Below are 23,487 nucleotides of genomic sequence, written 5' to 3'. Positions count from 1 at the left end.
AAGAGCTGAATCCAGTGAATACAACTTTGGAGCCTCCATTTTTATTGAGTTGCCATATGGCAGAATATAAAATTTATTTGGCTTAGGACAAGCAACACCTATTTGCAAAGTAAAGCCTGGCATCCAGATGAGACACTCACTTTGACAGCATACTCTTTGCCATTCTGCAGGCTCACGGCACCTTGGACTTTGGCATAGGCTCCCTCTCCAAGCAATTCAGAGGTCAGCTTGTACATATCTAGAAGTGAAATGGGTGAGAGGAATTACAAGGTGAGTCACGCATTTTCAAGGCAACATGGAAAGAGGAGCTTCTGCCACTGCCTGTCCCTGTGTGACAGCCTAGGCACACACAATGGCTCCGCAGCACTCAGTGATGAGGAAGATCATTAACTGTCCCAGCCATCTTAGGACTCAGTTTCTCAACAGCCACACCACATCGAAGGCATCCTGTTCCTCATTTTAGAGATGAGATCAGTGAAAGAGTTTCAATTCAGCCCACACCTCCTGAGCATCCGCTATGTGCCGGACAACATACTAAACTCATAATAGCGACAGAGTGAGGAATAAAGTATAGTCCCTGCCCTTTGAGGGTCACAGTCCAGTGGGAAAGACAGTCATATCAACAAATGACTCCAGAATAAACCCGGCAGTGGTAAGTACTATTATAAAGGGACAAGACGCAGTGAAAAAGAACAAGGGGAGGGAAAGGTTAAATCTGTTTAGGGAAACTGGGGGATCCTCATAGAAGGAGTGTGATTCAAATGGACATCATTCATTCATTTACTCATTTACTCATTTTCTGAGCACCTGCTCTGTGCCTACGTCTGTGCTAGGCACTGGTGATAAAAGGGAAATAAAGCAGTTTTATTTTACACCACACACAGAAGTCACTGGAGGTTTCGAGAAGTTTCCAGAAGTCACCCACAGGAAACAGGAGACAGAAGTAGGATGCAAACGGATGCCTTGAGGTTTTTAGGGTGCTGAGTCAGGGCAGTTCTAACAGAGGAATAGGCCTGGGTTGAAAGAACATACAGGTAGCCTGCCTAAGCTCACAAATAGCACAAATTTTTGAGCCCCTTCCTAAGAAAGCCACAGCTCCATCGTGGCCTTTGCCGAGCTGACCTCCTCCTCCCTTGACCTCCATTCTTCAGTTTGTTTCCTCTCAAGGCAGCCTAGCATTTAAACCCACAGAGTGAGCAGAACACTTGCAAACCATGAAATTAGATTTTATCACTTTTAGCATGAGAAGCCTATAATTGCACAAGCCATCCTTGAATAACAGGAAATACTCTCATGTTCACTGAAAGGGCAAGACCTGTTGATTTGGAAACTATTCTAAAAACCTTGAGGCTTTTATCAATCCCCACGACCCTCCTATACACATATGTCTACGGTTTAAGTTAAAGACAAACCCTACACTAAGTACCTTCCTGGGTCCATCACAGTTTGGTCTTGTGACTGTTTATAAGCATGTACACTGTTGTTTGTAAGTATTTTAAATGACATGTTTCTCTCACAATGGATACTTTGGCATTAGCCTTTCATGCATGTCAGGATAGGCTGGTGGTTAGAAGCCCAAATATTCCTGATTCATAAAAGGGCTCGTTATTAGAATCACTGTACAAAACAATCAATTCACTAGTGTATCTGCAACATTGGAAAGAAGGCCCATGAGGGGAAGCTGTTTCAGTTCTCATGATGAAAGAAACACAATAAATGAAGGGGGGAGGTGTCACTCCTGGAGTAGCTACTGATCCATTTGCAAAAGTGTTCAGTGATTCACTTCATTTCATCACATGTCCAGAGATAACAGGACCAGCACTGAATCTGTGCCTCACAACCTGAACACGGCATGAACTCTAAAAATGGAGTCAAACTCATACAGCACAAGTAGCTGCAATCTCTAGGAGTCAAATCCTCTGCTTATAGAAGATTTAACTTTCATCTGGAGCTGTGGCCCTAGGTGTTCTCTCTTACCTGGTTGTTCTACATCTCAGCAGCCCCTGCAGGAACAAGCTGGGGGCAAAGATCACATCAGAAAAGAGCTGAAACACACCAAGTGATCTCACTCCATATACAAGTCTGACAGGCTGGTCTTCCTGTTCCCCTGATGAAGTGCTGAAAGCATTCAGAGCACACCATCCGAGAGCTCTGCCATCCCATCTTTCATCCCTATTACACAGATAAGCACGAGGTGGCTCTCAGATGATGCACACTCTAACCTAGATCCATGGGTTACCAGAATGCCATATGGTAGAGCCGTAGGCCCAGATCTGAGAAGTCGTGTGACCCACCTTCAAACTTTCCTGGTAAGGAGTCAGTGGCCCGGGCCTTCCGCTTCTTCTTTTTCCTCTTGTCACCTTCTGCAATAGGAAGGGGCTCACTGCTGCCCATCTCTGGGAGAAAAGAGATGTAAGGGAAACATCACTATACTGATCAAGCCATAAGTTCACCCAGAAGGGAAAAAAAAAGTGTGTGTGTGTGTGGGGGGGGGGGACCCAGGAGCTTTACACTGATGGTTTTTAAATATCTGTGAGGACTATTGATTTGTTTGACCCAGGAGGCAAAACTAAAGGCAAAGCCATTATAGGAGATCATTAACTGTGGAAAGGAACTCAGACAGACAGGCTAGATTAAAAGAGGATAGCAGAGCTTGCTTTATCCAGGCTCATTAGCACATGGATCTAGATCGCCACCAGTCAAACTACAGTTCCCAACAAAAACAATGAATCCATAAGCAGAGTCCCACCTGTGACGTCCTCCTGCCTCAGCACCAGAAAGGCAGGACCCAGGGAGCTAAGCAAGGGCGTGGGCTTGGGAGGGGTCCATGCAAATGAAGTCATATATGCAGCAACATCTGAATGGATGTGCACATAGATTCACAGGCCTTTGGTGGAGCAGCCTCTGGAGGTACAATGGGGCAGGGGACAGGGTTGAGGATGGCCCTAAATTACTTCATGTCTAACAGCAAAGACCTGAGTACCTGTGGAGCCCCGAGCACACTCTCCCCTTCCCCTCAGCTCCTTATTTGAGAGGATACATTTAGGGTCCATTCAGAAGTCTGCAGTTGACAGGTCTACATCAGGCTGCTGGATGAGGTCATTCATTGCAAAAACATTATTATCTCTCATTGACCAGCAGGTTAAAGGGAGGCTCCCCATGTTCAAGGGAGGATTTGTGAGGCAAGCATTTCAACACTGGATACACTGGGCAGGAAAGGGTAGGGACAGAAAGAATAAGCAGGAGGCACAAGGGGAAAGAGAAAGGGGGCACGGGGAACCAGGGCCCAATCACAGCACTGTTTCTAAGACACTCTAGTAAGGGCCTTCCCCTATTAAAGATAAATTACTTATAGAACATGTCATGCCCCTGATGCAGACTGAAGCCTTAATACTCTTTGCCTGCAGTTAGAAATAATAAGATTTCTCTGAAGTCTCTGGGTCTAAATCCCCACCAGGGTGATTAAACCTTTACATCCTTCTAAAATAGAGGCACTCGGGTACTGGTGGGGCACTCAGTATGACAGACTTTTAGACCAACCTTCAATAAACACAGGCTCTGGCTTGTTGGATTTTTTTTTTTTTCCTAAGAGGTTTTGAAATGGAAGCTGGCTCTTTGCCCATTGAGGGGAAGGGCCCACTTTCTTCTTGGAGGACTCCGGCTGAACACGGTCGGAGAAATGGCAACTTGGCTCAGGAAGATTGATTAGAGCCAATGTACATCTATACATTGTTCTCAGAAGCAAGTACCCAACAGCCATTAAGAGAAAGCAGAGCGATGGCACTTGTCGACACCACAGCCTGGAAAGCACGGTTAGACAGCTGAGCGTCTGACAGCCCGGTTTGGGCGATTCCTCCTCCATTCTTGGATCCGATGACAGCAGATCTTCAATTATACTTCATTTTTTGAAATATTTGTTAAAGTTTATTTATTTTTGAGAGATAGAGAGAGAGCACAAGCAGGGTGGGGCTGAGAGAGGGGGACAGAGGATCCAAAGCAGGCTCCGTGCTGACAGCAGCAAGCCTAATATGGGGCTCGAACGCGCAAACTGTGAGATCATGACCTGAGCTGAAGTCAGACGCTCAAACGACTTAGCCACCAGGTGCCCCCAGTGATATTTTAGGGAACAGATAAACACATGGATAAAAGGAGTCCACAGGGGATCTCAAAATAGTACTCTGGCTAATAGCTTCAAGCACAAGATAAATCTGGGGACTGTAGCTAGTTATGAATTCAAAGAATCCAACTTGAATCAGCATCCAATATCCACCCTCCCCCCAAGGTAAATGAAAGGGAAAAAGCTGCCCAACGCAGTGAGAAATTCTACAGAAATGAAACACAGGGGGCTCTTCAGGAGCCCAGGGAGGGGCACTGGCCATGGGGACAGCAGGCAGAGGAGGAGGGACCACTGTCCCTCTCACCCTGCCCTTGTGTGCAGTCCTGTGTCAGTCCTTGTCCCCATCTATGTTCTCATCGGTGCTGCGAGGCAAACGCAGAGCGGACTGACTTTGGATTCACTTCTGTCTCCTTCCCCTGCCTGCACTCTGATGGAGGGCCTGAGGACAAGCAAAACAGCCAAAAGGCAGGCAATGCAGAGGAGCAGCAAGAGAGCTGGCAGCATTATAATTCACAGGGGATGCTCAGACATACTTACGACTCTAGCTAGAAAACCCCGTTAGCGGCAATTTATACTTGGTTTTTACCACAGCAGGGCTGAGGGAGCCTCTTGTGGAAGAATCATACCTGTGAGCACCGCCACATACTCAATATTAGATTTTATGGCTTCACACACACAAAAAGATAGAGTACCTGGACTATTCTGCATGGATTTCAATGGAAGAGGGTACGCCAGAAGGGACAAATGGTTAACACTTTCCTTGGAAACAGAACTTGTTGAAGGAGAGTTGTTTTTGAAACTAGGAAGAAAAAAAATGTAGGAAGACAGTGAAGTAAAAAAACAAAACACAACAAAACAAAACATGCTTAACTTCCCTGTTTACACAGGGAGGGGGGAGGTGTCCTAATCTTACCAAGGGGTTGATAGGTCCCCATCTGGAGCCTGTCCATAAACTCTGTTTTATCACGGTCCACTAGCGGGGGCTGTGGATCCTTAATTTATTAATTGCACAATCATTTGATGAAAGCTTCCTCAAGGCGTAAGGCTCCACAATCACACTGGTCCCTGGCTCACCTCCTTCCCTTGGCCCACGACGTCCTCTCAGCCACCAAAACCCAGCTCAGAAGGCTGTGCCCCTTTGAATGAGTTCAGTTTGTACAAACACTTTGGAAATCAGTTAGGCACCAGGCAAACAGATGGTATTATTGCATAGAACTAATAGTGCTCCTCCTCTGCTCCCAAACACCCCGCTAGAAGTTCTACTAGAGCGCTGACAGAATTTGGTGCTGAGCACTGACAGCCTTGAGCTCTCTCTAGTGTTCCTACAGGCCAGGACTGTTGCCTGTTCATCTCTGCATCTCCTGTAAGCCGCGGCACAGCGTCAGATACCCATGAAGTATCAGAAAATGTGCTCTGAAGTGAAATGATATGAAACAATGCACACTCTTAATGTCAGGTGCGTGCATGTCACCTGTAACAAGGTACAAGTAACAAGGACATGCGCTGAAAGAAATGTGAGTACACCTCTCCCTACAGACAATGCAGTGTAAGGCTATTCAGTTCTATGAGTTCTCCGACAAAGTCCTTCTAAGAAAAAGCCCCATGACCCAGGAGATCCTAGCCAGAAGTCTAGTGCCTGCTATAGGATTGGGCAATGTGTTATTTTAGAGGAGAAAGTGAGTACTTCCTTTAAGTTTTCAGACAGACCCCAGCTGGTGTGTAGGTTCCCAGTACTTCCACTGCCTCCAGCCCTTACCTTCCTCTTGGTCAGAGCTCGGTGGTCTACCATTTGTGTACTGGTGGAGCTGGAGCTGGAGGGGAAGCACAGTGTTGACAGGGAAGGACGTGAGCTTGGTATCAGGAGACCAAGGTGAGAGTCCTGACTCAGAGATTACCAGACACACCACCAAGGTTATGCCAAGCTACTCTGCCTCTTAGAGCCCCAGTTTCCTCATCAGTGGGGTAGGTTTTAAAATAACACCTGCCCTTTCCAGCAACCCTGTGATGACCCAATGACACACTTGGCAAATCTGTGTGTGCACACGTGTATGGAAATACCAGACAGAAATACATAAAAATGTTAACACTACTAAAATTTGAAAAGGTGCTTAGTATGTGCCAGGCACCATGCTAGGTATTTTACATACATTACAATAATTCCAATTCTTACAATAATCCCACGAGGTAAATATTTTGCCATATCTTAGGTGAGGAAAACTGAGGCTCAGAGGTTAAACGATCTACCAAACATCAAACATCTAGTTAGCGGTTTAGCGGGTTCAAACTCAGTGCTACCTTTCGAGTCCAGGATGTTTCTAATCTATATAGTAGTTTTCTCTGTGTGATAGGGTGATTTTTATTTTCTGCTTTATATTTTTCAGCATTCTCCAAATTGTATATAATGAAACGTGTTACTTTTTAATGCTCTTATTGTTTCAGCCAAGTTTTATTTTCAATAAAATACACAATAAATTTTCTCCGACACAAATTGCAATTTAGAATCTGATCATACAATATTTAAAACTGTATGTAGATTTCTCTGTATTGAAATTCAACATTCAGCGAGGAAAAAACATTTCAGGAATATTGGTGCCCTGAAGATGTTATTTTTATAATACTGGAAAACAACATAGAACACTATTTTAATTTTTATCTTTTTTAAATGTTAATTTTTTTAAAAGGAAAAATTCTGTAAAAACCAATATGACAATATGATGCAATGAGCATTTGAGCCTGAGAGATACCAGTCTCAATCCTGGCTCTCCAGCACTGTGTGCACTCTGGTAGCTTGCTTGGCTTCCCTACGTATCCGTTTCTTCATGTAACAAAAAAGGTCAGAGTAAGGCCCGGGCTGCCTGCACCACCAGGCTGTGTGAGGGTCAAAGAAGACACAACATAAGAGCACTGCTGACTTACTCATTCGGCAACTACCATATTTACTGGGTACCTACAGATTGTCCAGTGCTAGGCAGTGAGAATACAAGAAAAGACACGGTCTCTGCCCTTAGGAATTTAAATCCACTGGTGTATAAAACAATTTCAGTAGAGTGGGACAGGTGCTGTGTGACAGCAAGTAGCAGGTGCTGTGGAGCAGAAGACAGTCATCAAACTCAGCTTGGTAACTAGAGGAAGGAACAGCTAAGCTGACATCTGGAGGATAAATGGGAACTGACCAGGGTGGGCCTGGGGAGAGAGACAGACAAAGAACATGTGCTAAGCCTGAAGAGAAGCATTATGGCTGGTCAGGGCGAATCAGAACTCCCGGAGCAGCTGAGGAGGCACTGAGGAGATTCACCTGGGTGGGACTGCAACAGCAACAGATGTTCCTGACAGGCAAGTACCCATCATCCACAGTTCTCCCCACAGGTGACCCCAAGGCATGCCTCTGAAAGAATTGTCATTTCTCCAAACTGTCCCCCAAATCACCATATCTGTTCTCCATGTTTTGACAGAAACTTCAGAGAACCGACCAGCTCCTGCATCTGCTGTGCGATACCAAAGGAGATCATTTCCCCGCTAAGAACACGACTTTGCTGGCTAACTCTGCTCGGCAAATTTAGCTCACACTCCTCTCCCAAGTACTTGAGAGTTCTCTTCAAAGACTATGGTTCACTTCTCTTCCCACCCTGTAAGAGTTATTTGCCTCAGTCACAAGGGCTTTCCAGAGAAGGAACAGTGGTGAGAATAAGGTGATGAGTACAATTATTTGTAGTGATGCCTTCTCAGCCACCAGCTGGTGGAGGTCCCCAAACAATGGAGACCGGGAGAAAATGAAAGGAAGGGGGTGGGCACTCTTAAGGAAGAGCTAAGACTGACACATGTGTGGCCGAGGAGCAGGCACCGAGGATGGGTCTGGGGAGCTGGAGCCCAGGACGCTGACGTCCCTGAAGGAGTAGTACTCGCAGCCATGGTGCACACAATGACTAGTGACAGCAGGCACACTTACGTGGTGCTCTTCATATGCCAGGCAACGTCCCAAGTATTTTACAAACACCACATTTTACATATCCTAACTTATTTCATCTTCACAACTGGAGGAGATAAGTATAATTATTATCTACATTTTACAGATGAAGAAATTGAGCTACAAAGAGATTAAGTAATTAATTTGCCCATCGTCACGTAGCTAAGTAAGTGGCAGAGCTAGGATTTAAATCTAGATAGACTGGCTTAAAAGTCAAGCTTTTTACTATTACATTATTATAAGCATATTTAATATTACTTCATATATTAAATATTATTAATATTATATTTAAACATTAATGCTGAAAGGCAGGAGGGTAAAGTTAGCCATGCATCAATAAGAATGCTTTTATTTAGAAACCTTAAAAAAAAAAAAAAGAAACCTTAGCACAGAGCTTCCCTACTGATGTGCTGTGAATGAGGTATTGATCCCATCACCGGGCTGAACAATATCATTTTCTGTGTGTGCTATGATGTCAAAAAGGCTGGGCAGCCCTGCACTAGCTTACATAAATACAAAAGCATTACGGCCACATTATTATATTAATCAGAAATCTGATTTATCATAAGTTTCTCTGTCTTACTTGGAGATAACTTTGCATTTTATGCTTCCACATATTATGGAGGATGAGCTACAAACCAGTCCAACCACGTTATTTCATGGCAGTTCGGGTATCAGGTACACAGCTACGTTCTTCTTCCACCTGACCTATTAGTTGGTTGATTTCGTTTCTGATGGATCATTACTGTGTAGGGGACAAGGTCAAGGAAAAGTACACTCCAACAGAAGCTAGTCAAATTTAACGCATGACAGATGAAAGGAGCCACCTGTGAAATCATCTCACTCAGATGACAGTCTGGGAGTGTGATTCCAAGGGGCTAGGGTAGTTCATAGGTTTTTCCCAAGAGTGCTGTGTGCTGCAAGGCTGGCCAGCATTAGGCAGACTGCAGATTCTCATTCAACTGCTGTGGAAGTGGGCAGTGTGAGCACCCCCCCCCCCCCCCCCCCCCCCCCCGGTGCCAGCAGGGTGGTCATTCACAACAGGCCCCCAACAGGGCTGTGACAGCAAGATTCCCAGAGGCAAAGGGTCTGGAGTCAGGCCCATCTTCTTCCTCTGTTTTGACTCTGGGATCACAAGCACTCTTCAGAGCTGTCACTGTATCTCCTGGTGGAAGGAATGATCAGAGGAAGGGTAGAGCGGGTAAAGGGAGTGTGTGCTTTAGAAAGAGCAAGCAGGAGTGAAGGACTGGATTTGGGTGAGCAGGGTAGTATAAAAAGCTGAAAAGGGCAGGCTGAAGTCAGATCACGCGGGCTTATTAACGTGGCCAGCGAGGCCCTCCAAGGTCCCTATCTACTTTGCAGCCTCCTCAAGCCTCAGTCCTTCTTTCAAGTAAAAATGAAGAGTTCAGCTTGTAATGCAAACAATCCCACAGGCGCTTTGCCTTGAGACAACCCGGGTACGTCAGCATGTACAGAAGTGCTTTGTGAGCGTTTCCATTCTGTCACCCAGAATAAAAAAAGATGTGTACTCCAGGGCTGAGATTCACTAAAATTAATACTTTTTATTGCTTCATCAGGACATTCTTAAGTGAAAATGGCATTTTGTAAGAAGCTGGGAGTGTAGCAGTGAGGAGTACAGAGGCTGCTAGCACATCTTTGTGCCGCTGCCTGGACTCATGCTCACGCACTAGCAGTTCTACACACCGTTGCTTTGCAACAACAAATAACATCTTAGTGCTATTCTGAAAACAGTTTTGACCTTGTAGATACCCTGAAAAGGTTTCAAAGACCCCCAAGGTCAGCAGAGCACACTTGTGAACCACCATTCTAGGCAGTGGGGAGGGACTGGGCTATGAAACTGGCTGTGATATGCAGAACAGACTGGAGGCTAGACTGAGTCTGGGAGAGTAGAGAGAGGCCGCCGCAATAGGCAGGAGGGCAAGGAAAGCCTGTGACCGAGGCAGGGACAGAATGGGAGAAAGAGGCGAGGGGATGAAGCCGCACAGGCAGAACTGGTCCTAGTCCTGCCAAGCGACTGGAGATGGTGGAGGAGTCCAAGATGACTACCCTTTGAAGGATGGGATGGGGCCTATTTTCTCTCTGTCCCCACTGCCCAGCAGGGATCCAGCACAGAGGAGGACCTCAGTATATGTTTATGAAGCTATGTTTATTAACTAAAGTCAGGTAACCCTAAGAGCAGTGGTACCACCAAAGAAGGGGAGAATTCAGGAAGGGGAGCTGGTTGGGAATGGGGGAAGGCCACTGGGAAGCTTCAGATAAAGAAGGGTGGCACATAGCAGCAAAGGAGTAAAAAGCTCACAGATCAGACTAAAATTATTCTCAGCCAACCCTCATCTGACCCAATCTACAACACAGGCATTATTTATAATCTGCCAGGCATGATGAAGCCGCAGGTATTCAAGAACACTTCAGGGGCACGTGGGTGGCTCAGGTGGTTGAGCGTCTGATTTTGGCTCAGGTCATGATCTCACAGTTTGTGAGTTCGAGCCCCGCATCAGGCTCACTGCTCTCAGTGCAGAGCCTGCTTCGGATCTTCTGTCTCCCTCTCTCTCTGCTCCTCCCCTGCTCGAGCTCTTGCTCTCAAAAATAAATAAAACATTAAAAAAAAAAAAAAAAAAAAGAACACTTCAGAGTAGCATCATATGTCACAAATATTATGCAGTAAAAAAATAAAAATAAAAATAAATAACCCCAAAAGATACATCTCAAGCCATTATTAACAACGGTTACTTTAAGAGAATGAAATTGGGTGGGTACAGAACTTTACTTTTCATACCTCTGTTTTATTGGATTTTGTTATTTATGGTACAGTTGTTTTACTTTTATAAGTAAATAAATATGTTTTACTTACTGTGTGGTTTTCCTTGTGACCTTCTCGGCCATTGTATTCTGGTAGAAATGTGCTCGTCCCTACTAAGTAACTGTTTTAGGCATGCCAGGCAACCCAGTTAATCCTTGCTGCCCCCTGAATACTGAAATCTCTGACCCACTCTTCCCTCTGGAAGTATCAGGTAATTTCCGCCCGAAGCAATCTAAAAGGTTAAGTGAAATGTGCATCCGTCTTACCTTGCCCAACTTCTGAGAAGTAAATCCTCTGTAAACTGAGATGAAATAATGAAATAATGCTCCCGACAGAGGGCCGCTGTCTACCAGCTACTGCAGCATTTTAATTGCCTCTGGAGGGTAGCATTCTTCAGTTCTTCACTGGCTTTTGCTTCACCTGGCATGAAAATCTTTAAAAAAGCAGAAATAGAAAAGATATAAAAGTCTGACTTCTTTAAAATGACTAAAGAAGATAAGGCTCACTCTACATGTTCCCCCAAACCTATGTGTTATACTAGTAAGTAGATATACACAAGGCCATCACAGATTTCCCATCTGTGGGAAAATTAGACATTTGAGTGTTTGAAAATGTTGACACCAAGCATTTGGAGATTTAACAAGGGTCTGAATAAAAGTTGTCAGATTCTGTTTCCACTGTGGGAGTCCAGACCTAGGCCTGGATGACAGTTCTGGACAGCTCTGGTCGCCAAAGAGCATCTCGCAGAAGGTAAAGGCTGACACTTCTCTGTCGTCCATGTTTTTAGGGATGAATGAGTTCTGGCTCTATCTCTTAGTGGCCAGGTCTAGGTCTCACAGGCAGCAGGCAGTGGAGCCAGAAAAGGTAAGAGTAGATGCCGAGAGCAGCAGGTGGTATAAACATGAGCAAGGTTTTTTTTATGCCCAATGCATAATTATTGCTAGTTTTCCATCTGATGTCATTTTCTACATGTCCACTGCTATTTTCAAACTCGCGGCTCTAGTTATCCTGTATCAAAGCTGATTTGTCAATTTCTCTACAAAATGAGTCTCTACTTCCCTTTTTTCCCAGTGGAAAAGCTCTGACCATGCAGTTTAAATCTGAATTCTGGGCCCCTGTGCTAACATTTCTAAAATGATTTTTAAACTGGAAGCCGGATATGTTTCACCATTACCTCAAATCACGTGTCCCAAACTGGACTTGTCCCAACCCCCATCCTTCCTCCTTTCCCTTCTTCTCTATCAGATTATCTCACCCTGTCAGCTGCCCACCCACAGAATGTTTCTAAATCATTTCTTTTTTTTTGTTTTTAACGTTTATTTATTTTTGAGACAGAGAGAGACAGAGCATGAATGGGGGAGGGTCAGAGAGAGAGGGAGACACATAATCCGAAGCAGGCTCCAGGCTCTGAGCCATCAGCCCAGAGACCGACGCGGGGCTCGAACTCACGGACCGCGAGATTGTGACCTGAGATGAAGTCGGACGCTTAACCGACTGAGCCACCCGGGCGCCCCATGTAATTTCTGATGTCTCTTTCTCCTCTAACCTCCTTGCTCCAAATACTCACATGGTCAGGCTTTCTCTCAGCCTGGTATGTTGCTTCTTGAAAAGAACATCTATTCATCCTTCAGGACCTCTCATGAATTACTGAAAGTGGTTCCACAAAGTACAGCAGTCCCTGGCTCTTTTTTACTTCATCCAGCATTTCATCAAATCCATGGCATGCTATGATAATACACAGAGCTGCTATTCGCATGCATGTGTGGCTTGCCCACTAGGCCATAAGCTCCTCAAAGGCAGTGACACCCCTTTTTCATCTTTGTATTTCTAGTATCTAACAGAGTATCTGGCACAAAAAAGGGCTCTAGTAAATATCCAAGTTACTTCATCCATAAAATATTTCTTTATTGTCCAAGAGAGAATGTTGGCACATACAATTATCCTTCCTACTGTACTTTTTATTCCCCAACAAATCTCTTTGGCCCAATAAAACTATTTCCAGGGCCCAAAGAAGCTCAGGTTACACTCCCTCTCCTTACAGCCACACCTCCAGGGACAACCTTGACCACCTTTGAACTTCAACTCTTTGTCTTTAGTCTTGCCATTGGTTGCTTCTTGTTGCTTATAGTAGGACTTGGCCAATTTTTAAAAAATGTTTATTTTTTATTTTTGAGAGAGAGAGAGAGAGCATGCACAGGTGGAGGAGGGGCAGAGAGACAGAGAGGGAGACACAGAATCTGAAGCAGACTCCAAGCCCTGAGCTGTCAGCATAGAGCCCGATGCAGGGCTTGAACTCATGAACTGTGAGATCATGACCTGAGCCTAAATCGGATGGTTAACTGACTGAGCCATCCAGGAGCCCCGCCATTTTTTTCCACAAAGAACCAGATAGTAAATATTTTAGGCTTTCTGTGTTACATGGTCTTTGTTGTGACTACTTAATTTTGCCTTTGTAGAGTGAAAGCAGCCATAGACAATATGTAAATAAACAACTGTGGCTCTACTTTTGCGAAGCCTTACTTACGGATGCTGAAATTTGGATTTTATATAATTTTCCCAACACAAATACTAATCTTCTCTTGAATTTTTTTCCCCAACCATTTAAAAATGTAAGAAGTATTCTTTAGTCCACACAAAAGTGGTGGTGAGCCAGATATGCCCTGTAGGCCAGAGTTTGCCAACCCAGTTTCTTTCCCCTCCCCTCAATACACACACACACACACATACACACCCCTCTGGTCATTCCTACCTCTAGTAGGTTTATAGTAAAAACAATCTTCAGAATTCCTTTATGGATTTTGTGTTATTCTGCTGTCTGGAACTACTCAAGGGCTGGGGAGGTAGGAAGTACATGGGCTTTCGAGCCATTAGGGCCTAGATTGAGATTCTGGCTTTCGCATTGACTAATGAGGTTGTCTTGGAAATAATACTTAACCGTTCTGCTTCACTGTCATCATCTATAAAGTGGGGGCAAGAATACTTACGCCACAGGCTTGTTGTGAGAATTCAATGAGTTAATGTATTTCAAGTTCATGGCACAATGGCTGGCACAAAGTAGGCACTCCATAAATAGCAGATATGACTCTAGCTTGAGATAAGGCTTCCCCAGATTAGCTGTGGCTCTGGACAGCACTCTGTAAACCACAACTGGGCAGCCAGAAGGAATAAACTGATAGCAAAGTACAAAGGCAGAGAGATAGAATTTGGAGGTTTTCAGATTCATGACCCAGGATTCTAAGTGCCTGGTTGGCCCTGATTCCTTCTGGCACCATTTCAAATTCCTCTGGGCCTCTTTTCCTCCTCAGAAAGAACTTCTGTCTCTCACACTGCCTGACTCTTCTCAGCATGGCTTACCAAATACCCTGATGAGCTCTGGAGCCCTCTCCTCCTTCCTGGACCTCTGCCTGGGATAGGGCTGGGAAAGGGTGAATGTGGTCAGACCATACCTACACACATTGGCTTGCCACTGAGTCTTATATAGGCTGGTCACCCAATTCTCTATCAATTCCTCACAAACTTCCTGCCTGTATAAGCAATGAAATTTTTCCAGAGTTAAGAACTAATTTTTCTAAAGAAGTTTTAGAGGAAAAAAGCCAGTCTACAAACAAGGGATCCATCATATTACTTTCAAGTAATATGAAAACATCCATGGAGGACCAATAAGACTAAAGCTTGTGTTATCTCTGTGCTTGGTCCAAAACCCCAAATATGAGCCTGTTACTTCCTTGCTCCAACACATCTAATGGGTATCCACCATCGCTGGAATAACCAAGCTCCTGTGCTGTCACTCAGGGCCTCCACAACCTTGCTTCAGACTACCACTCCTGCATTGTGTCCTACCACTCCTCTACAGAAATTTTGACCTATAGTCCAGGCAAAATGGATGATCTCTTTCTACCTAATGGCCCTCAACAATTTCCAGCTCTCCACACTTGTGCATAATCTAATCACGGCATCTGTAACATTTAATTGTACACCTCCCCTTAGACTGTGAGCTAGGGACAGGGTGAAGACTATGTCTAATTCCTCTCTGGGTACCCTACACCTCGCACAGGGCCTGGCATGGGGCAAACACTCCATAAATGTTCATGACTGAATGAAAACACCTGAAGTTATTCTTCCCTTAAACTGTTTTAGTTGGACTCTTATTAGCAGACTAAGCAGTCTGGGTCACTGCCAAGAAATAGAAAAACCAAAAAGAAGGAAAAGAAGCATGACCAATGTGATCCAAGCAACGGAAAATAGGTTTTAAGACTGAGGTAAAAGAAACCAAGGCTGCTTAACCTAGAGAAGAGAAGAGGAGGCCTAACTCGATTCTGGCTTTAAGTACACAAAAGGTTCTCATGAGAGAATCTTGATCTCATCCTGCCTTTAAAATCAGAAGGAAATTCTCCATATTTATGGACAATGGAACAAGATGAAGTGGCTTAAGTTAAGGTCAAAGGGGTTTAAACTGGAGAGAAAGAAGAACCAAATTACGTACTACTTTTCCAGAGATACTGTTATTGTACTTTTTGGCAAGTGAATTGGAGGGGTCTTACTTGGCACTTTTGTTGAAGGCTGTGCAAAAGGGAATAAGTATGCTGCTCTGTTCCTGTTTATCGTGACAGAGGTGGTGAAACCACAAGTCAGGTGAGATTTTCTAATGAGCCACTGACTTTTACCTGACCCTCTTCCTATAGGCATTTTCTGTCATGTTACACTTTGCAGCTCTGTGATAGAACTATCTATTATTTCAAAGTTTCCTGATGAGGCAATGGAAAGAAAGAGAAGGCAACAATGTCAGAGTAAGACCGTAGGAAAAATGGCCCTAATAAATATACTTTCTATAAAAAGAATAGCTAACTAGACATTGATAATAATTGTTAATATGATTAGTATTAAAGCTGACATTCATTGAGCACCTACTATATGCTGGGCACTGTGCTAAGTGTTTGAGATGAGTTATCTCAATCCTCATAACAACCTTATGAGGTGGATAATATTTGTATCCCCAATTTACAGATGAAGACACTGAGACCCGGGAAGGTTAAATAACTTGCCCCAGTCACACAGCTAGCAAGTGATAGAGCCAGGACTCAAACCTAGTCAGTCCAACTCTGGAGTCTATACACCTAGCTACTGGCAACCAGAAGAAGCATGAGAGGCTGGAATTTAAAGCCTAATCTCTGGGAATCCAGGTGCATATTCTCAGCCACTTCTTTTAAAGTTTATTTATTTATTTTGAGATAGGGGGAAGGCAGGTGCAGAGAGAGAGAGAGAGAGAGAGAGAGAGAGAGAGAGAGAGAGAGAGAGAGAGAGAATCCTAAGCAGGCTCCCTGCTGTCAGCACAGAGCCCGATGTGGGGCTCAATCCCACAAACTGTGAGATCATGACCTGAGCCGAAATCAAGAGTCTGACGCTTAACCGACTGAGCCACCCAGGCGCCCCAACTCGGCCACTTCTTTATACTACCCCAACCCAGGAAGAGCAAAGCAACACATGACATTAGCAAGAGAAGAGATCTCAGAAGTGAACCCAAACAGATCCAATATTACAGAGGAAGAAGCTGAGATCAAGGCCTCACAGATGATAATGAGCAAAACTAAGACCAGCCTAGTGACTCTGAGTTAGTCCTATTTCCTCCACTACAGATTCTTGTTCAATGTAAGGGTGAGAAAATGAAGGAACAGTCTCTGCCAAATGGGTTCCTTCCCCAGACACTTCTGTAATAACCTGCGAATCTCACATTAGAACTTAGGCCTGAAATGTAAGGGTGCCAGCAGCCTCTCTAAACTGATTCTGAGATTCTACTAGCAAAGGACGGCAACATGCTTGGTTTATGGTGCTACAGCAGCAGACCTGGACCAGGCAGCTTCCATATTAGGCTGGTGATTCATAGTTTAAGCCTGAACTAGACTATTCCAACAGACTCCTCATTGATGTCCTCCTTCTGGGACATTCTTTGCTCTAGACTAGCCTCCATTATGCAACCAGAGGAAACAGAACCCTCGTCATGGCATTAGGAGCCTTGCAGCATACTGGAAAGAACATAGGTGTTTGAAATCCAACACTCATCGGTTTGGACCAAGCTCTGACACTTACGAGCTACCTGACCTTGGGCAAGTCACTTTAATCATTCTGAGGTCTGGCTTCTTCATCTTTAAATTGGGGATAAATATCCCCACATTATAGGATTGTGAGGATTAAATAAATTACAGTGTGTAAAGCACCTAACATATTGCAAGCCATAATGCAGAGCAGACCTTCAATAAATGTTAATGTTCTTCTCCCAACTTCCCTCTACGTTTTGGCCACAATCCATCATTTCAGCTTATTTCCTCTCCTTACCCATTCCACTCCTCTCCTCCAACACACACACACACACACACCTCTGTTCATTTCCATCTCTAGACCCGTGCTCAAACTGAAGCTTCTCATAGGAATGAACTTCCTCCAAAGCCCAGCATAAATTTCCACCTTCAAGAATCCTTCTCTAGACCCCCTTTGGTCATGTTGGGATTGATTTCTCCTTTTCCCAAACTCCCACTTTGTTTACATTCCTTACTATATTTACCACAGTCAGTCTGATTTCAGTTATTTATGTACTTATCTATCTTCCCAACTACACTGGAGGGAGAAGGCTCTGAGAAGACAATTACTTACAGAAGGGCAGGAAATGTGTTGTTTTCCTCTGTGTATATTTCTCAATACCAGGGTTTTGTACATAGCAAGAGCTCAATATGTGTTCATTGAATTGAATCTTGCCATCCTTGACTGGGAATCTTTACAGAAAGATCCTGGACTGAGTTTATTCTAAAACTTTGCATTTACTACTTGACTTGATAAACACGATAAACTAATACTCATTGGCTTGCTTCACTTTTTTCATACATTCTTTCAATACACTCTGGATTCCTCTTAAGACATCTCCCCAGGTTATAGGGATACATTGTTGGGAGGACATCTCTTACTCACAGAGGTAGGGGGATCTGTGAGCAAACTCTTTGGAGAACCATTCTATCTCATTGGTTAGGAGAGGACTGCCATTTCCGCCATATTAAAAACCAGAGTTGTGGAATCAGAAAGTAGATCTGAATGATTTCCATCTGCCTCAGTTTCCAAGTCTATAAACAGAGTTTTAAGGTGTTACATATAAAGCATTAAAATAGTATCCACCACATAGTAAGTGCTCAATAAATGTTAGGTATTATATTAACAAGGTCGGTGGACTGAAAAAAACAGAGTCAGTACTTTCACTTTTAGTACTATCTCTGCCACTGACTGATTCCTTGTGCAGTCTTGATCAAGTCCTTCCCCTCTTGGGGCCTCTCCTCATCTGTAAAATCAGAGGTAGAACCAGATGGTTCCCAAACGCCTCTATCTTCAGTGATGTGTATTTTTCTATGATCATCAAGGAGTCTTCTGTTCCATGTGCTCAAGCTGTTGGCAAGGAAAAATGTGGATTTGTAGCAGCTCGTTCACAGATGGAAAGGGCCAGGGACAATGCCAAGGCCAAAGGCAGGACAACAGATTAATAAACCACCTGTGAGCCTTCCCCTGCATGATCTATATCATACTCATTTCAGGTCCTTGAACAGAGCACCACCTCCCTTCCAACAAAATTCACACCAAAGGCAAGAGAACAATAATATCAATGAAGAATCCTGCCTTGTACAGAATTCCTGCACTTTCTTCCCTTTGATGCCTGTAAATTAGGGCATCATCAATCTAAACAAGGGCTCTCCTTAGCACAAAGAGAAGGAAAAACACAAAGGCTCACTCTGAACCTGAAAGCTCATAAAACAAAGACCAAAGCGAGTACATAAAAAATGTCAATGACTCACTCAACCACAAACACTGCAAAGGCCTACTATGTGTCAGGAAGAGGAGGGATGAAACAGACACGGTCCCTTACTACCAGTGTACTCAGAGTACACATGAGGTGATATACCCCAAGGTAGGCAGTAATCAGAGCTATATTCGAGGTTCAGCCCCTGCTATAGAAGATGGGGAGGGGGGCAACTAATCCAGCAAGGGGAAGTTGCTGAGAAGGTCACATGAGACAAGCCTTGAAAGACAAGAAAGGAGGAGGGAATGCCAGGAAGAGAGTGCAAGCAAAGAAACATACAGGGAGTATTTAAGCAACAAAAACTAGTTTATTTTGACTGAGGCATGGGTGCAGTTTTGGGAGAACATAGGGAAACAGGGCAGGAGATAGGTTTGGGAACAGATTATAGGGCGGGGAGGGGGGAATTGTCTATGCAGCTGAGGAGTCCAGACTTTATATAGTAAGCAATGAAGCCGGCCAAGGTTTCTGAGCAGAGACATAACATGATGAGAACATTGTCTTAGAAAGATCACATGGGCACCCATGAAGAGGATGCAAAAAGAACCACATTACTAGATTACTATGGGACCCCATAACAGGAGGCCATATACACTTCCTAAGCATATGCTAGAATCCAACAGGTCCTGTTCACAGAACTTCTCTCTGCCATGGTTCAGCTTCATGCAATCTAAGTTTAAGAGGTGCTCTCTTGCCAGGCCTTCTAACCAACAAAATCTGCTACAGCACTAGAGTAAAGGCTCCTCGAAGTCAAGAACACAATTAACTCTGGGATCACACAAAGGGAAGAGCTGAGGTGGGAGAAATTGGGGAAGGGGACAAAGTCTTGAACTGGTCTGGCTCCACATGAACATCCAACCCCGAGTCTCCTCTTTACATCACTTCCAGCCTGGGCCTTTTTAGAGGGGCTGAAGCAAAGGATAGTAGGGCTGAAAGCTGCAGGCGGATGGCTGAGGATCTAGAGCGACAATATACATCAACTGCCCAGGGCGCTGCTTGGCACGTAAGCCACGGTCAATAAGCATCAGTTCCCTTCTCATCCTACAAGTCAGTTCCATCTACAAAGTCCAGTGAGGGTTCAAGACCTAGGTGACCTCAACTCTTCCCCTGGGGCCTCTCTAAAGTTCTCCCCTCCAAAATGACCTAGTTCCTAGAAATCACAGCTACCATGTATTCAGCACCCATTCTGTGATAGGTGCCATCCTGAGTGACACATGTAATCCTAGTCAACCTTCACAATGACCATATGTATTATGCCCTTTTTATACCAGAGAAACCACAGCTCTGAGAGGGGAAATGACCCAAGAACGCACAGCTAGGAAGTGGCAGGTGTGAAATGTGAACCCAGGACTACCTAACCCAAAATCAAGCACTTCCAACATTTTATTCGTGTCACCTGCGCTGGGCTCTGATCTGCTACTGACCACCTGACGGTAGCCTGGAAATCCCGAAGAAGAGATTACTCCTGACATCATCTCCCCTCACTGTACAGCGACCCACACATGTCAAGAGCTTTTAGATGAAAACAGCTAACTTTAAAATAAGGTAGGACACACGTGGAATAAACTCCTCACGTGAAAATCTATTCGTGATGTTGGACTGCCTGCGCCTTGAGCCCAGCCATACAGCAGGGTAGGGGCTGAGTTTCAAACTGGCCACTGACTGAGCTCCGACCTCGGACACCTGTCAATCTAATCTTGACCCCAGGCACCGGCGGAGCCCCGACCGGGGACACACGCTGCGTCCTGGGCTCGCCACAGACGGTACCCCGCCAGGTCACAGACGCGGTCCCTGAAGAGAGACCTAAACAAGCGTCCCCTCAACATTCCCTTCACAGCACGATCGGATCGTGACCTCGGGCCGCTCTGAAGGCCCCGTCTGCCCTGTCCCGGGCACACCGACTCCTTCACAGACCCCCGCCCCATTTTCCTCGGAGGGATACCTCGCTGGGGCGGCTTTACCTCAGCTGACTCTCTGCGGGGCCGGTCGCGCGCACCCACCTGCAGGTCGCTCCGAGAACGCGGAAGAGGCGGTACTAGAGCCGAGGGGCGGGCCCGACCAGAGAGGGGCGGAGCTGCGCGTGCGCCCTGATGGCTACTCCCCGGGAAAGGGTGGGAGCGAGCTAAGTAAACTGAGACCAAGTGAGGGAGAGGGGTGTAGAGATTGCCGGGGCAGGGGGTGGGGCTTAGCTCCTTTGACAAATTTTTTTCGGAGTGAAGGTCTGGAAGTCAAGGAAGCGCCAGGAGGGACGCGGCCAGGCAAGCGGCTGGTGTAATTAACATTCACCGGGAGCTTCTGTGTGCCAGGATGGAATTTTTAAAGTGCCTATTGCATGTGGGGAAATGCTGCCAGTCTTTTCTAAAACGAGGGCTGATTCTGTAAAATTTCTGAAGACGTTTGCGTACCTATCTTTTCACCTTGAGAGTTTCCTTGAGTAAAGGATTACCCCCAGTAGTTCAAAATGAAACACTTAAAAGTTAATTTCTTGGAGGGGCGCCTGGGTGGCTCAGTCGGTTAAGCGTCTGACTTCGGCTTGCGTCAGATCATGATCTCACCACTTGTGAGTTTGATCCTGTAGTCTGCCTCTGTGCTGACAGCTCAGAGCTTGGAGCCTGCTTAGAAATCTGTGTCTCCATCTCTCTCTGCCCCTTCCTCCCCTCAAAAATAAGTAAACATTAAAAAAAGAATTTTTTTAAGTTAATCTCTTGGCGAAAACCAAGTGCATTTAAATTAATATGTTAACCCCCAGCCCTTCCCTAGGCTGCAAGTGTAATGAGGGAATGAGTGCTGACTTGGGTTTAATTCAGGTCCTGACTCTGAATGTGTTTCCTCCCTGGTGAAATGGAAGTAAACATCCCTTCCATATCTGTCTCAGGATTGTTGTGTGGGTCTGATGAGGTAGAGCCTCTTAGACTTCTATCTCCCACCATTCTGACAATGTTTATTCCTTTCTCCTTTTGAGCTCAGTGTTCTCACCTGTATGATGGAAGAAGGTCTGGAACATGAGAGAACATTCAGGGCTTTGCTAGATTTCCCAGTCTGGATGAAGGCTGGAGAGGGGAACCTTCTCCCACGCTTCTGTGTTGAGTCACTTACAGAATCCCTCAGTCCAACCTGAGGCCCCTGTATATCCTGACCTCTCCCCACCCATAACCTTCCAGGCCCACTCAAGCTACATGTCCTCAGAGGCCATGCTGGCCTGTTCCCTGAATATCTAAATAGCCAACTGGTCCTGAGTTGCTCAGGCCTATGTTCCAATCCAGGTTCTTAAAACTGCTATGTCTCTATGCACATGGTGACCAAGTTCAGGTAATATTAGATGATGGCTCTGGGGGGCTCCCCCAAATCAGGTGGAGCTCCAGCCATACTGTGGCTCCCTTCACCCCACACTATATACAGCTCTTGGGGGTGGGAGAGTAGGAATGGCAGCAGAAACCTCAAAAAAGAAGCTACAGTGTTCTTCAGGGCCAAGGGTGGGGTGGGGGCATCCTTTACTCAAAGGTGGAAGCTCTGCCCCAAGATGCAGAGTGGCTGGCTTCCTCATTCCCTGCTCTAAGTATTTTTATGGATTTTGAACAAGCAGGAAAACAAAGCCTTCTGCAGTGGCTGCCCAACCGAATTGCCCTTCTACCCCCAACACATGCCTCTCTCAGGAACCCCTCCTGCCAAGTTTTGCCCTATGGGGTGGAGGTGGGGGCTCTAGCCTCTGTCTTGCTGAGGCCCCAGCTCTCTCTTCTGTATCCTCCTTGCTCTCTACCTCTGTCCAGTCTTCTCTGAGCATCCCGGTCTGAATTTCTCAAAGCAGTTTTGTGATGTCTTCCTGATGTATTCAGACATTCTCATGTAAAGTGCAGGCCTTAGCCACACAGTTCTGAGATAAATTTACCTTCTCTGCCATGGTGTATTTCAAAATAACTACGAGCCCGGAGCCTGAACTTTCTAAGAGTCTGAGCTATCCAGTCATTGAGGAGGTAGTGGGTACCTGTCACAGGAAGTGTGCAAACAGAGCTACCTTTTAGAATGCTGGGCTGGGCCTCCAGCTCCTAGAGCAGTGAAAGCAGGGATACTGGGCCCCAGGAAGGGAGCCAAGCCAGGCAGATAGCCAAAGACAAACCTGATTTGGTAAGCTATTGTATGTTACACATCTAGAATTGTACCTGACACAGAGTATTAGCTGTTATTGTTGATTGTGAATGATCCACAGACTGTGAGTAATGAAGGAGCTCAGAGATAAGTCAGTCACTCACTCCCACACCTGGTCATGAAACAGACTGGGAAATTGAGGTCTAGAGGGGAAAAGAGGCCCACCACTGTACCTCAGGGGCTGGGCTGGGCCTAGACCCCAGGTCTCTGCCTCCCAGGAGAGTCACTGCAGAAAGCCAGTCTGTCTCCTTCTTAGGGAGAGGAAAGAGCTCTAGGTAGCCCTTTGCTAACTCTTAAGAACAAGCTGTTTTCTGTTCTTGTGTGGGCAGCTGATGGGTAAGGGACAGTGGAATGGCAGCAAGACCAAAACAAATTGTCTCCTTGGGAATAAGCTCAGGAGTCAGCCCCATGTCTTGCCACCCCAACTTTGAGCTCTGGCCAGCACCCAACAAACAGCCTTTTCTCGAGAAGGGCTTCCTCTGCTGTGATTGGGGACTGTAGCACTATATTTCTGCCCTGTCCCTTAACCCACTAGCTCCAATAAGCCACACAGATTAAGGGGTGGGGTGAGAATAGCCATGCCAGGGAATCTGAGCTGAAACAAGGAAAGACTC

The 23,487-nt window shown here is 45.4% G+C and overlaps 1 protein-coding gene across 6 annotated transcripts in view; it reads right to left on the bottom strand.

Moving 5' to 3' along the window:
* The window catches only part of MKNK1 (MAPK interacting serine/threonine kinase 1), a 44,104-nt gene extending 23,304 nt beyond the window's left edge, over positions 1-20,800 (bottom strand). For 3 of the 6 annotated variants that reach the window (XM_058717518.1, XM_058717521.1, XM_058717520.1), the window contains exons 1-7: positions 20,692-20,800; positions 11,169-11,335; positions 5,874-5,928; positions 4,810-4,916; positions 2,750-2,904; positions 2,295-2,396; positions 141-238 (exon numbers count right to left, since the gene is read on the bottom strand). In XM_058717518.1, coding sequence (XP_058573501.1) covers positions 141-238; positions 2,295-2,396; positions 2,750-2,843 — 294 coding nt within the window. In that variant the 5' untranslated portion in view covers positions 2,844-2,904; positions 4,810-4,916; positions 5,874-5,928; positions 11,169-11,335; positions 20,692-20,800. The remainder of the gene's footprint in view (positions 1-140; positions 239-2,294; positions 2,397-2,749; positions 2,905-4,809; positions 4,917-5,873; positions 5,929-11,168; positions 11,336-20,691) is intronic. The other 3 variants (XM_058717517.1, XM_058717522.1, XM_058717519.1) reach the window with 2 other exon arrangements.
* Between the last annotated feature and the right edge of the window lie 2,687 nt (positions 20,801-23,487).

Source organism: Neofelis nebulosa, chromosome 2 (genome assembly GCF_028018385.1).
Source record: "Neofelis nebulosa isolate mNeoNeb1 chromosome 2, mNeoNeb1.pri, whole genome shotgun sequence".
Lineage (NCBI taxonomy): Eukaryota > Metazoa > Chordata > Mammalia > Carnivora > Felidae > Neofelis > Neofelis nebulosa.
The sequence above is the reverse complement of the archived record's forward strand: the minus strand, read 5'-3'. Positions and strand labels throughout refer to the sequence as shown.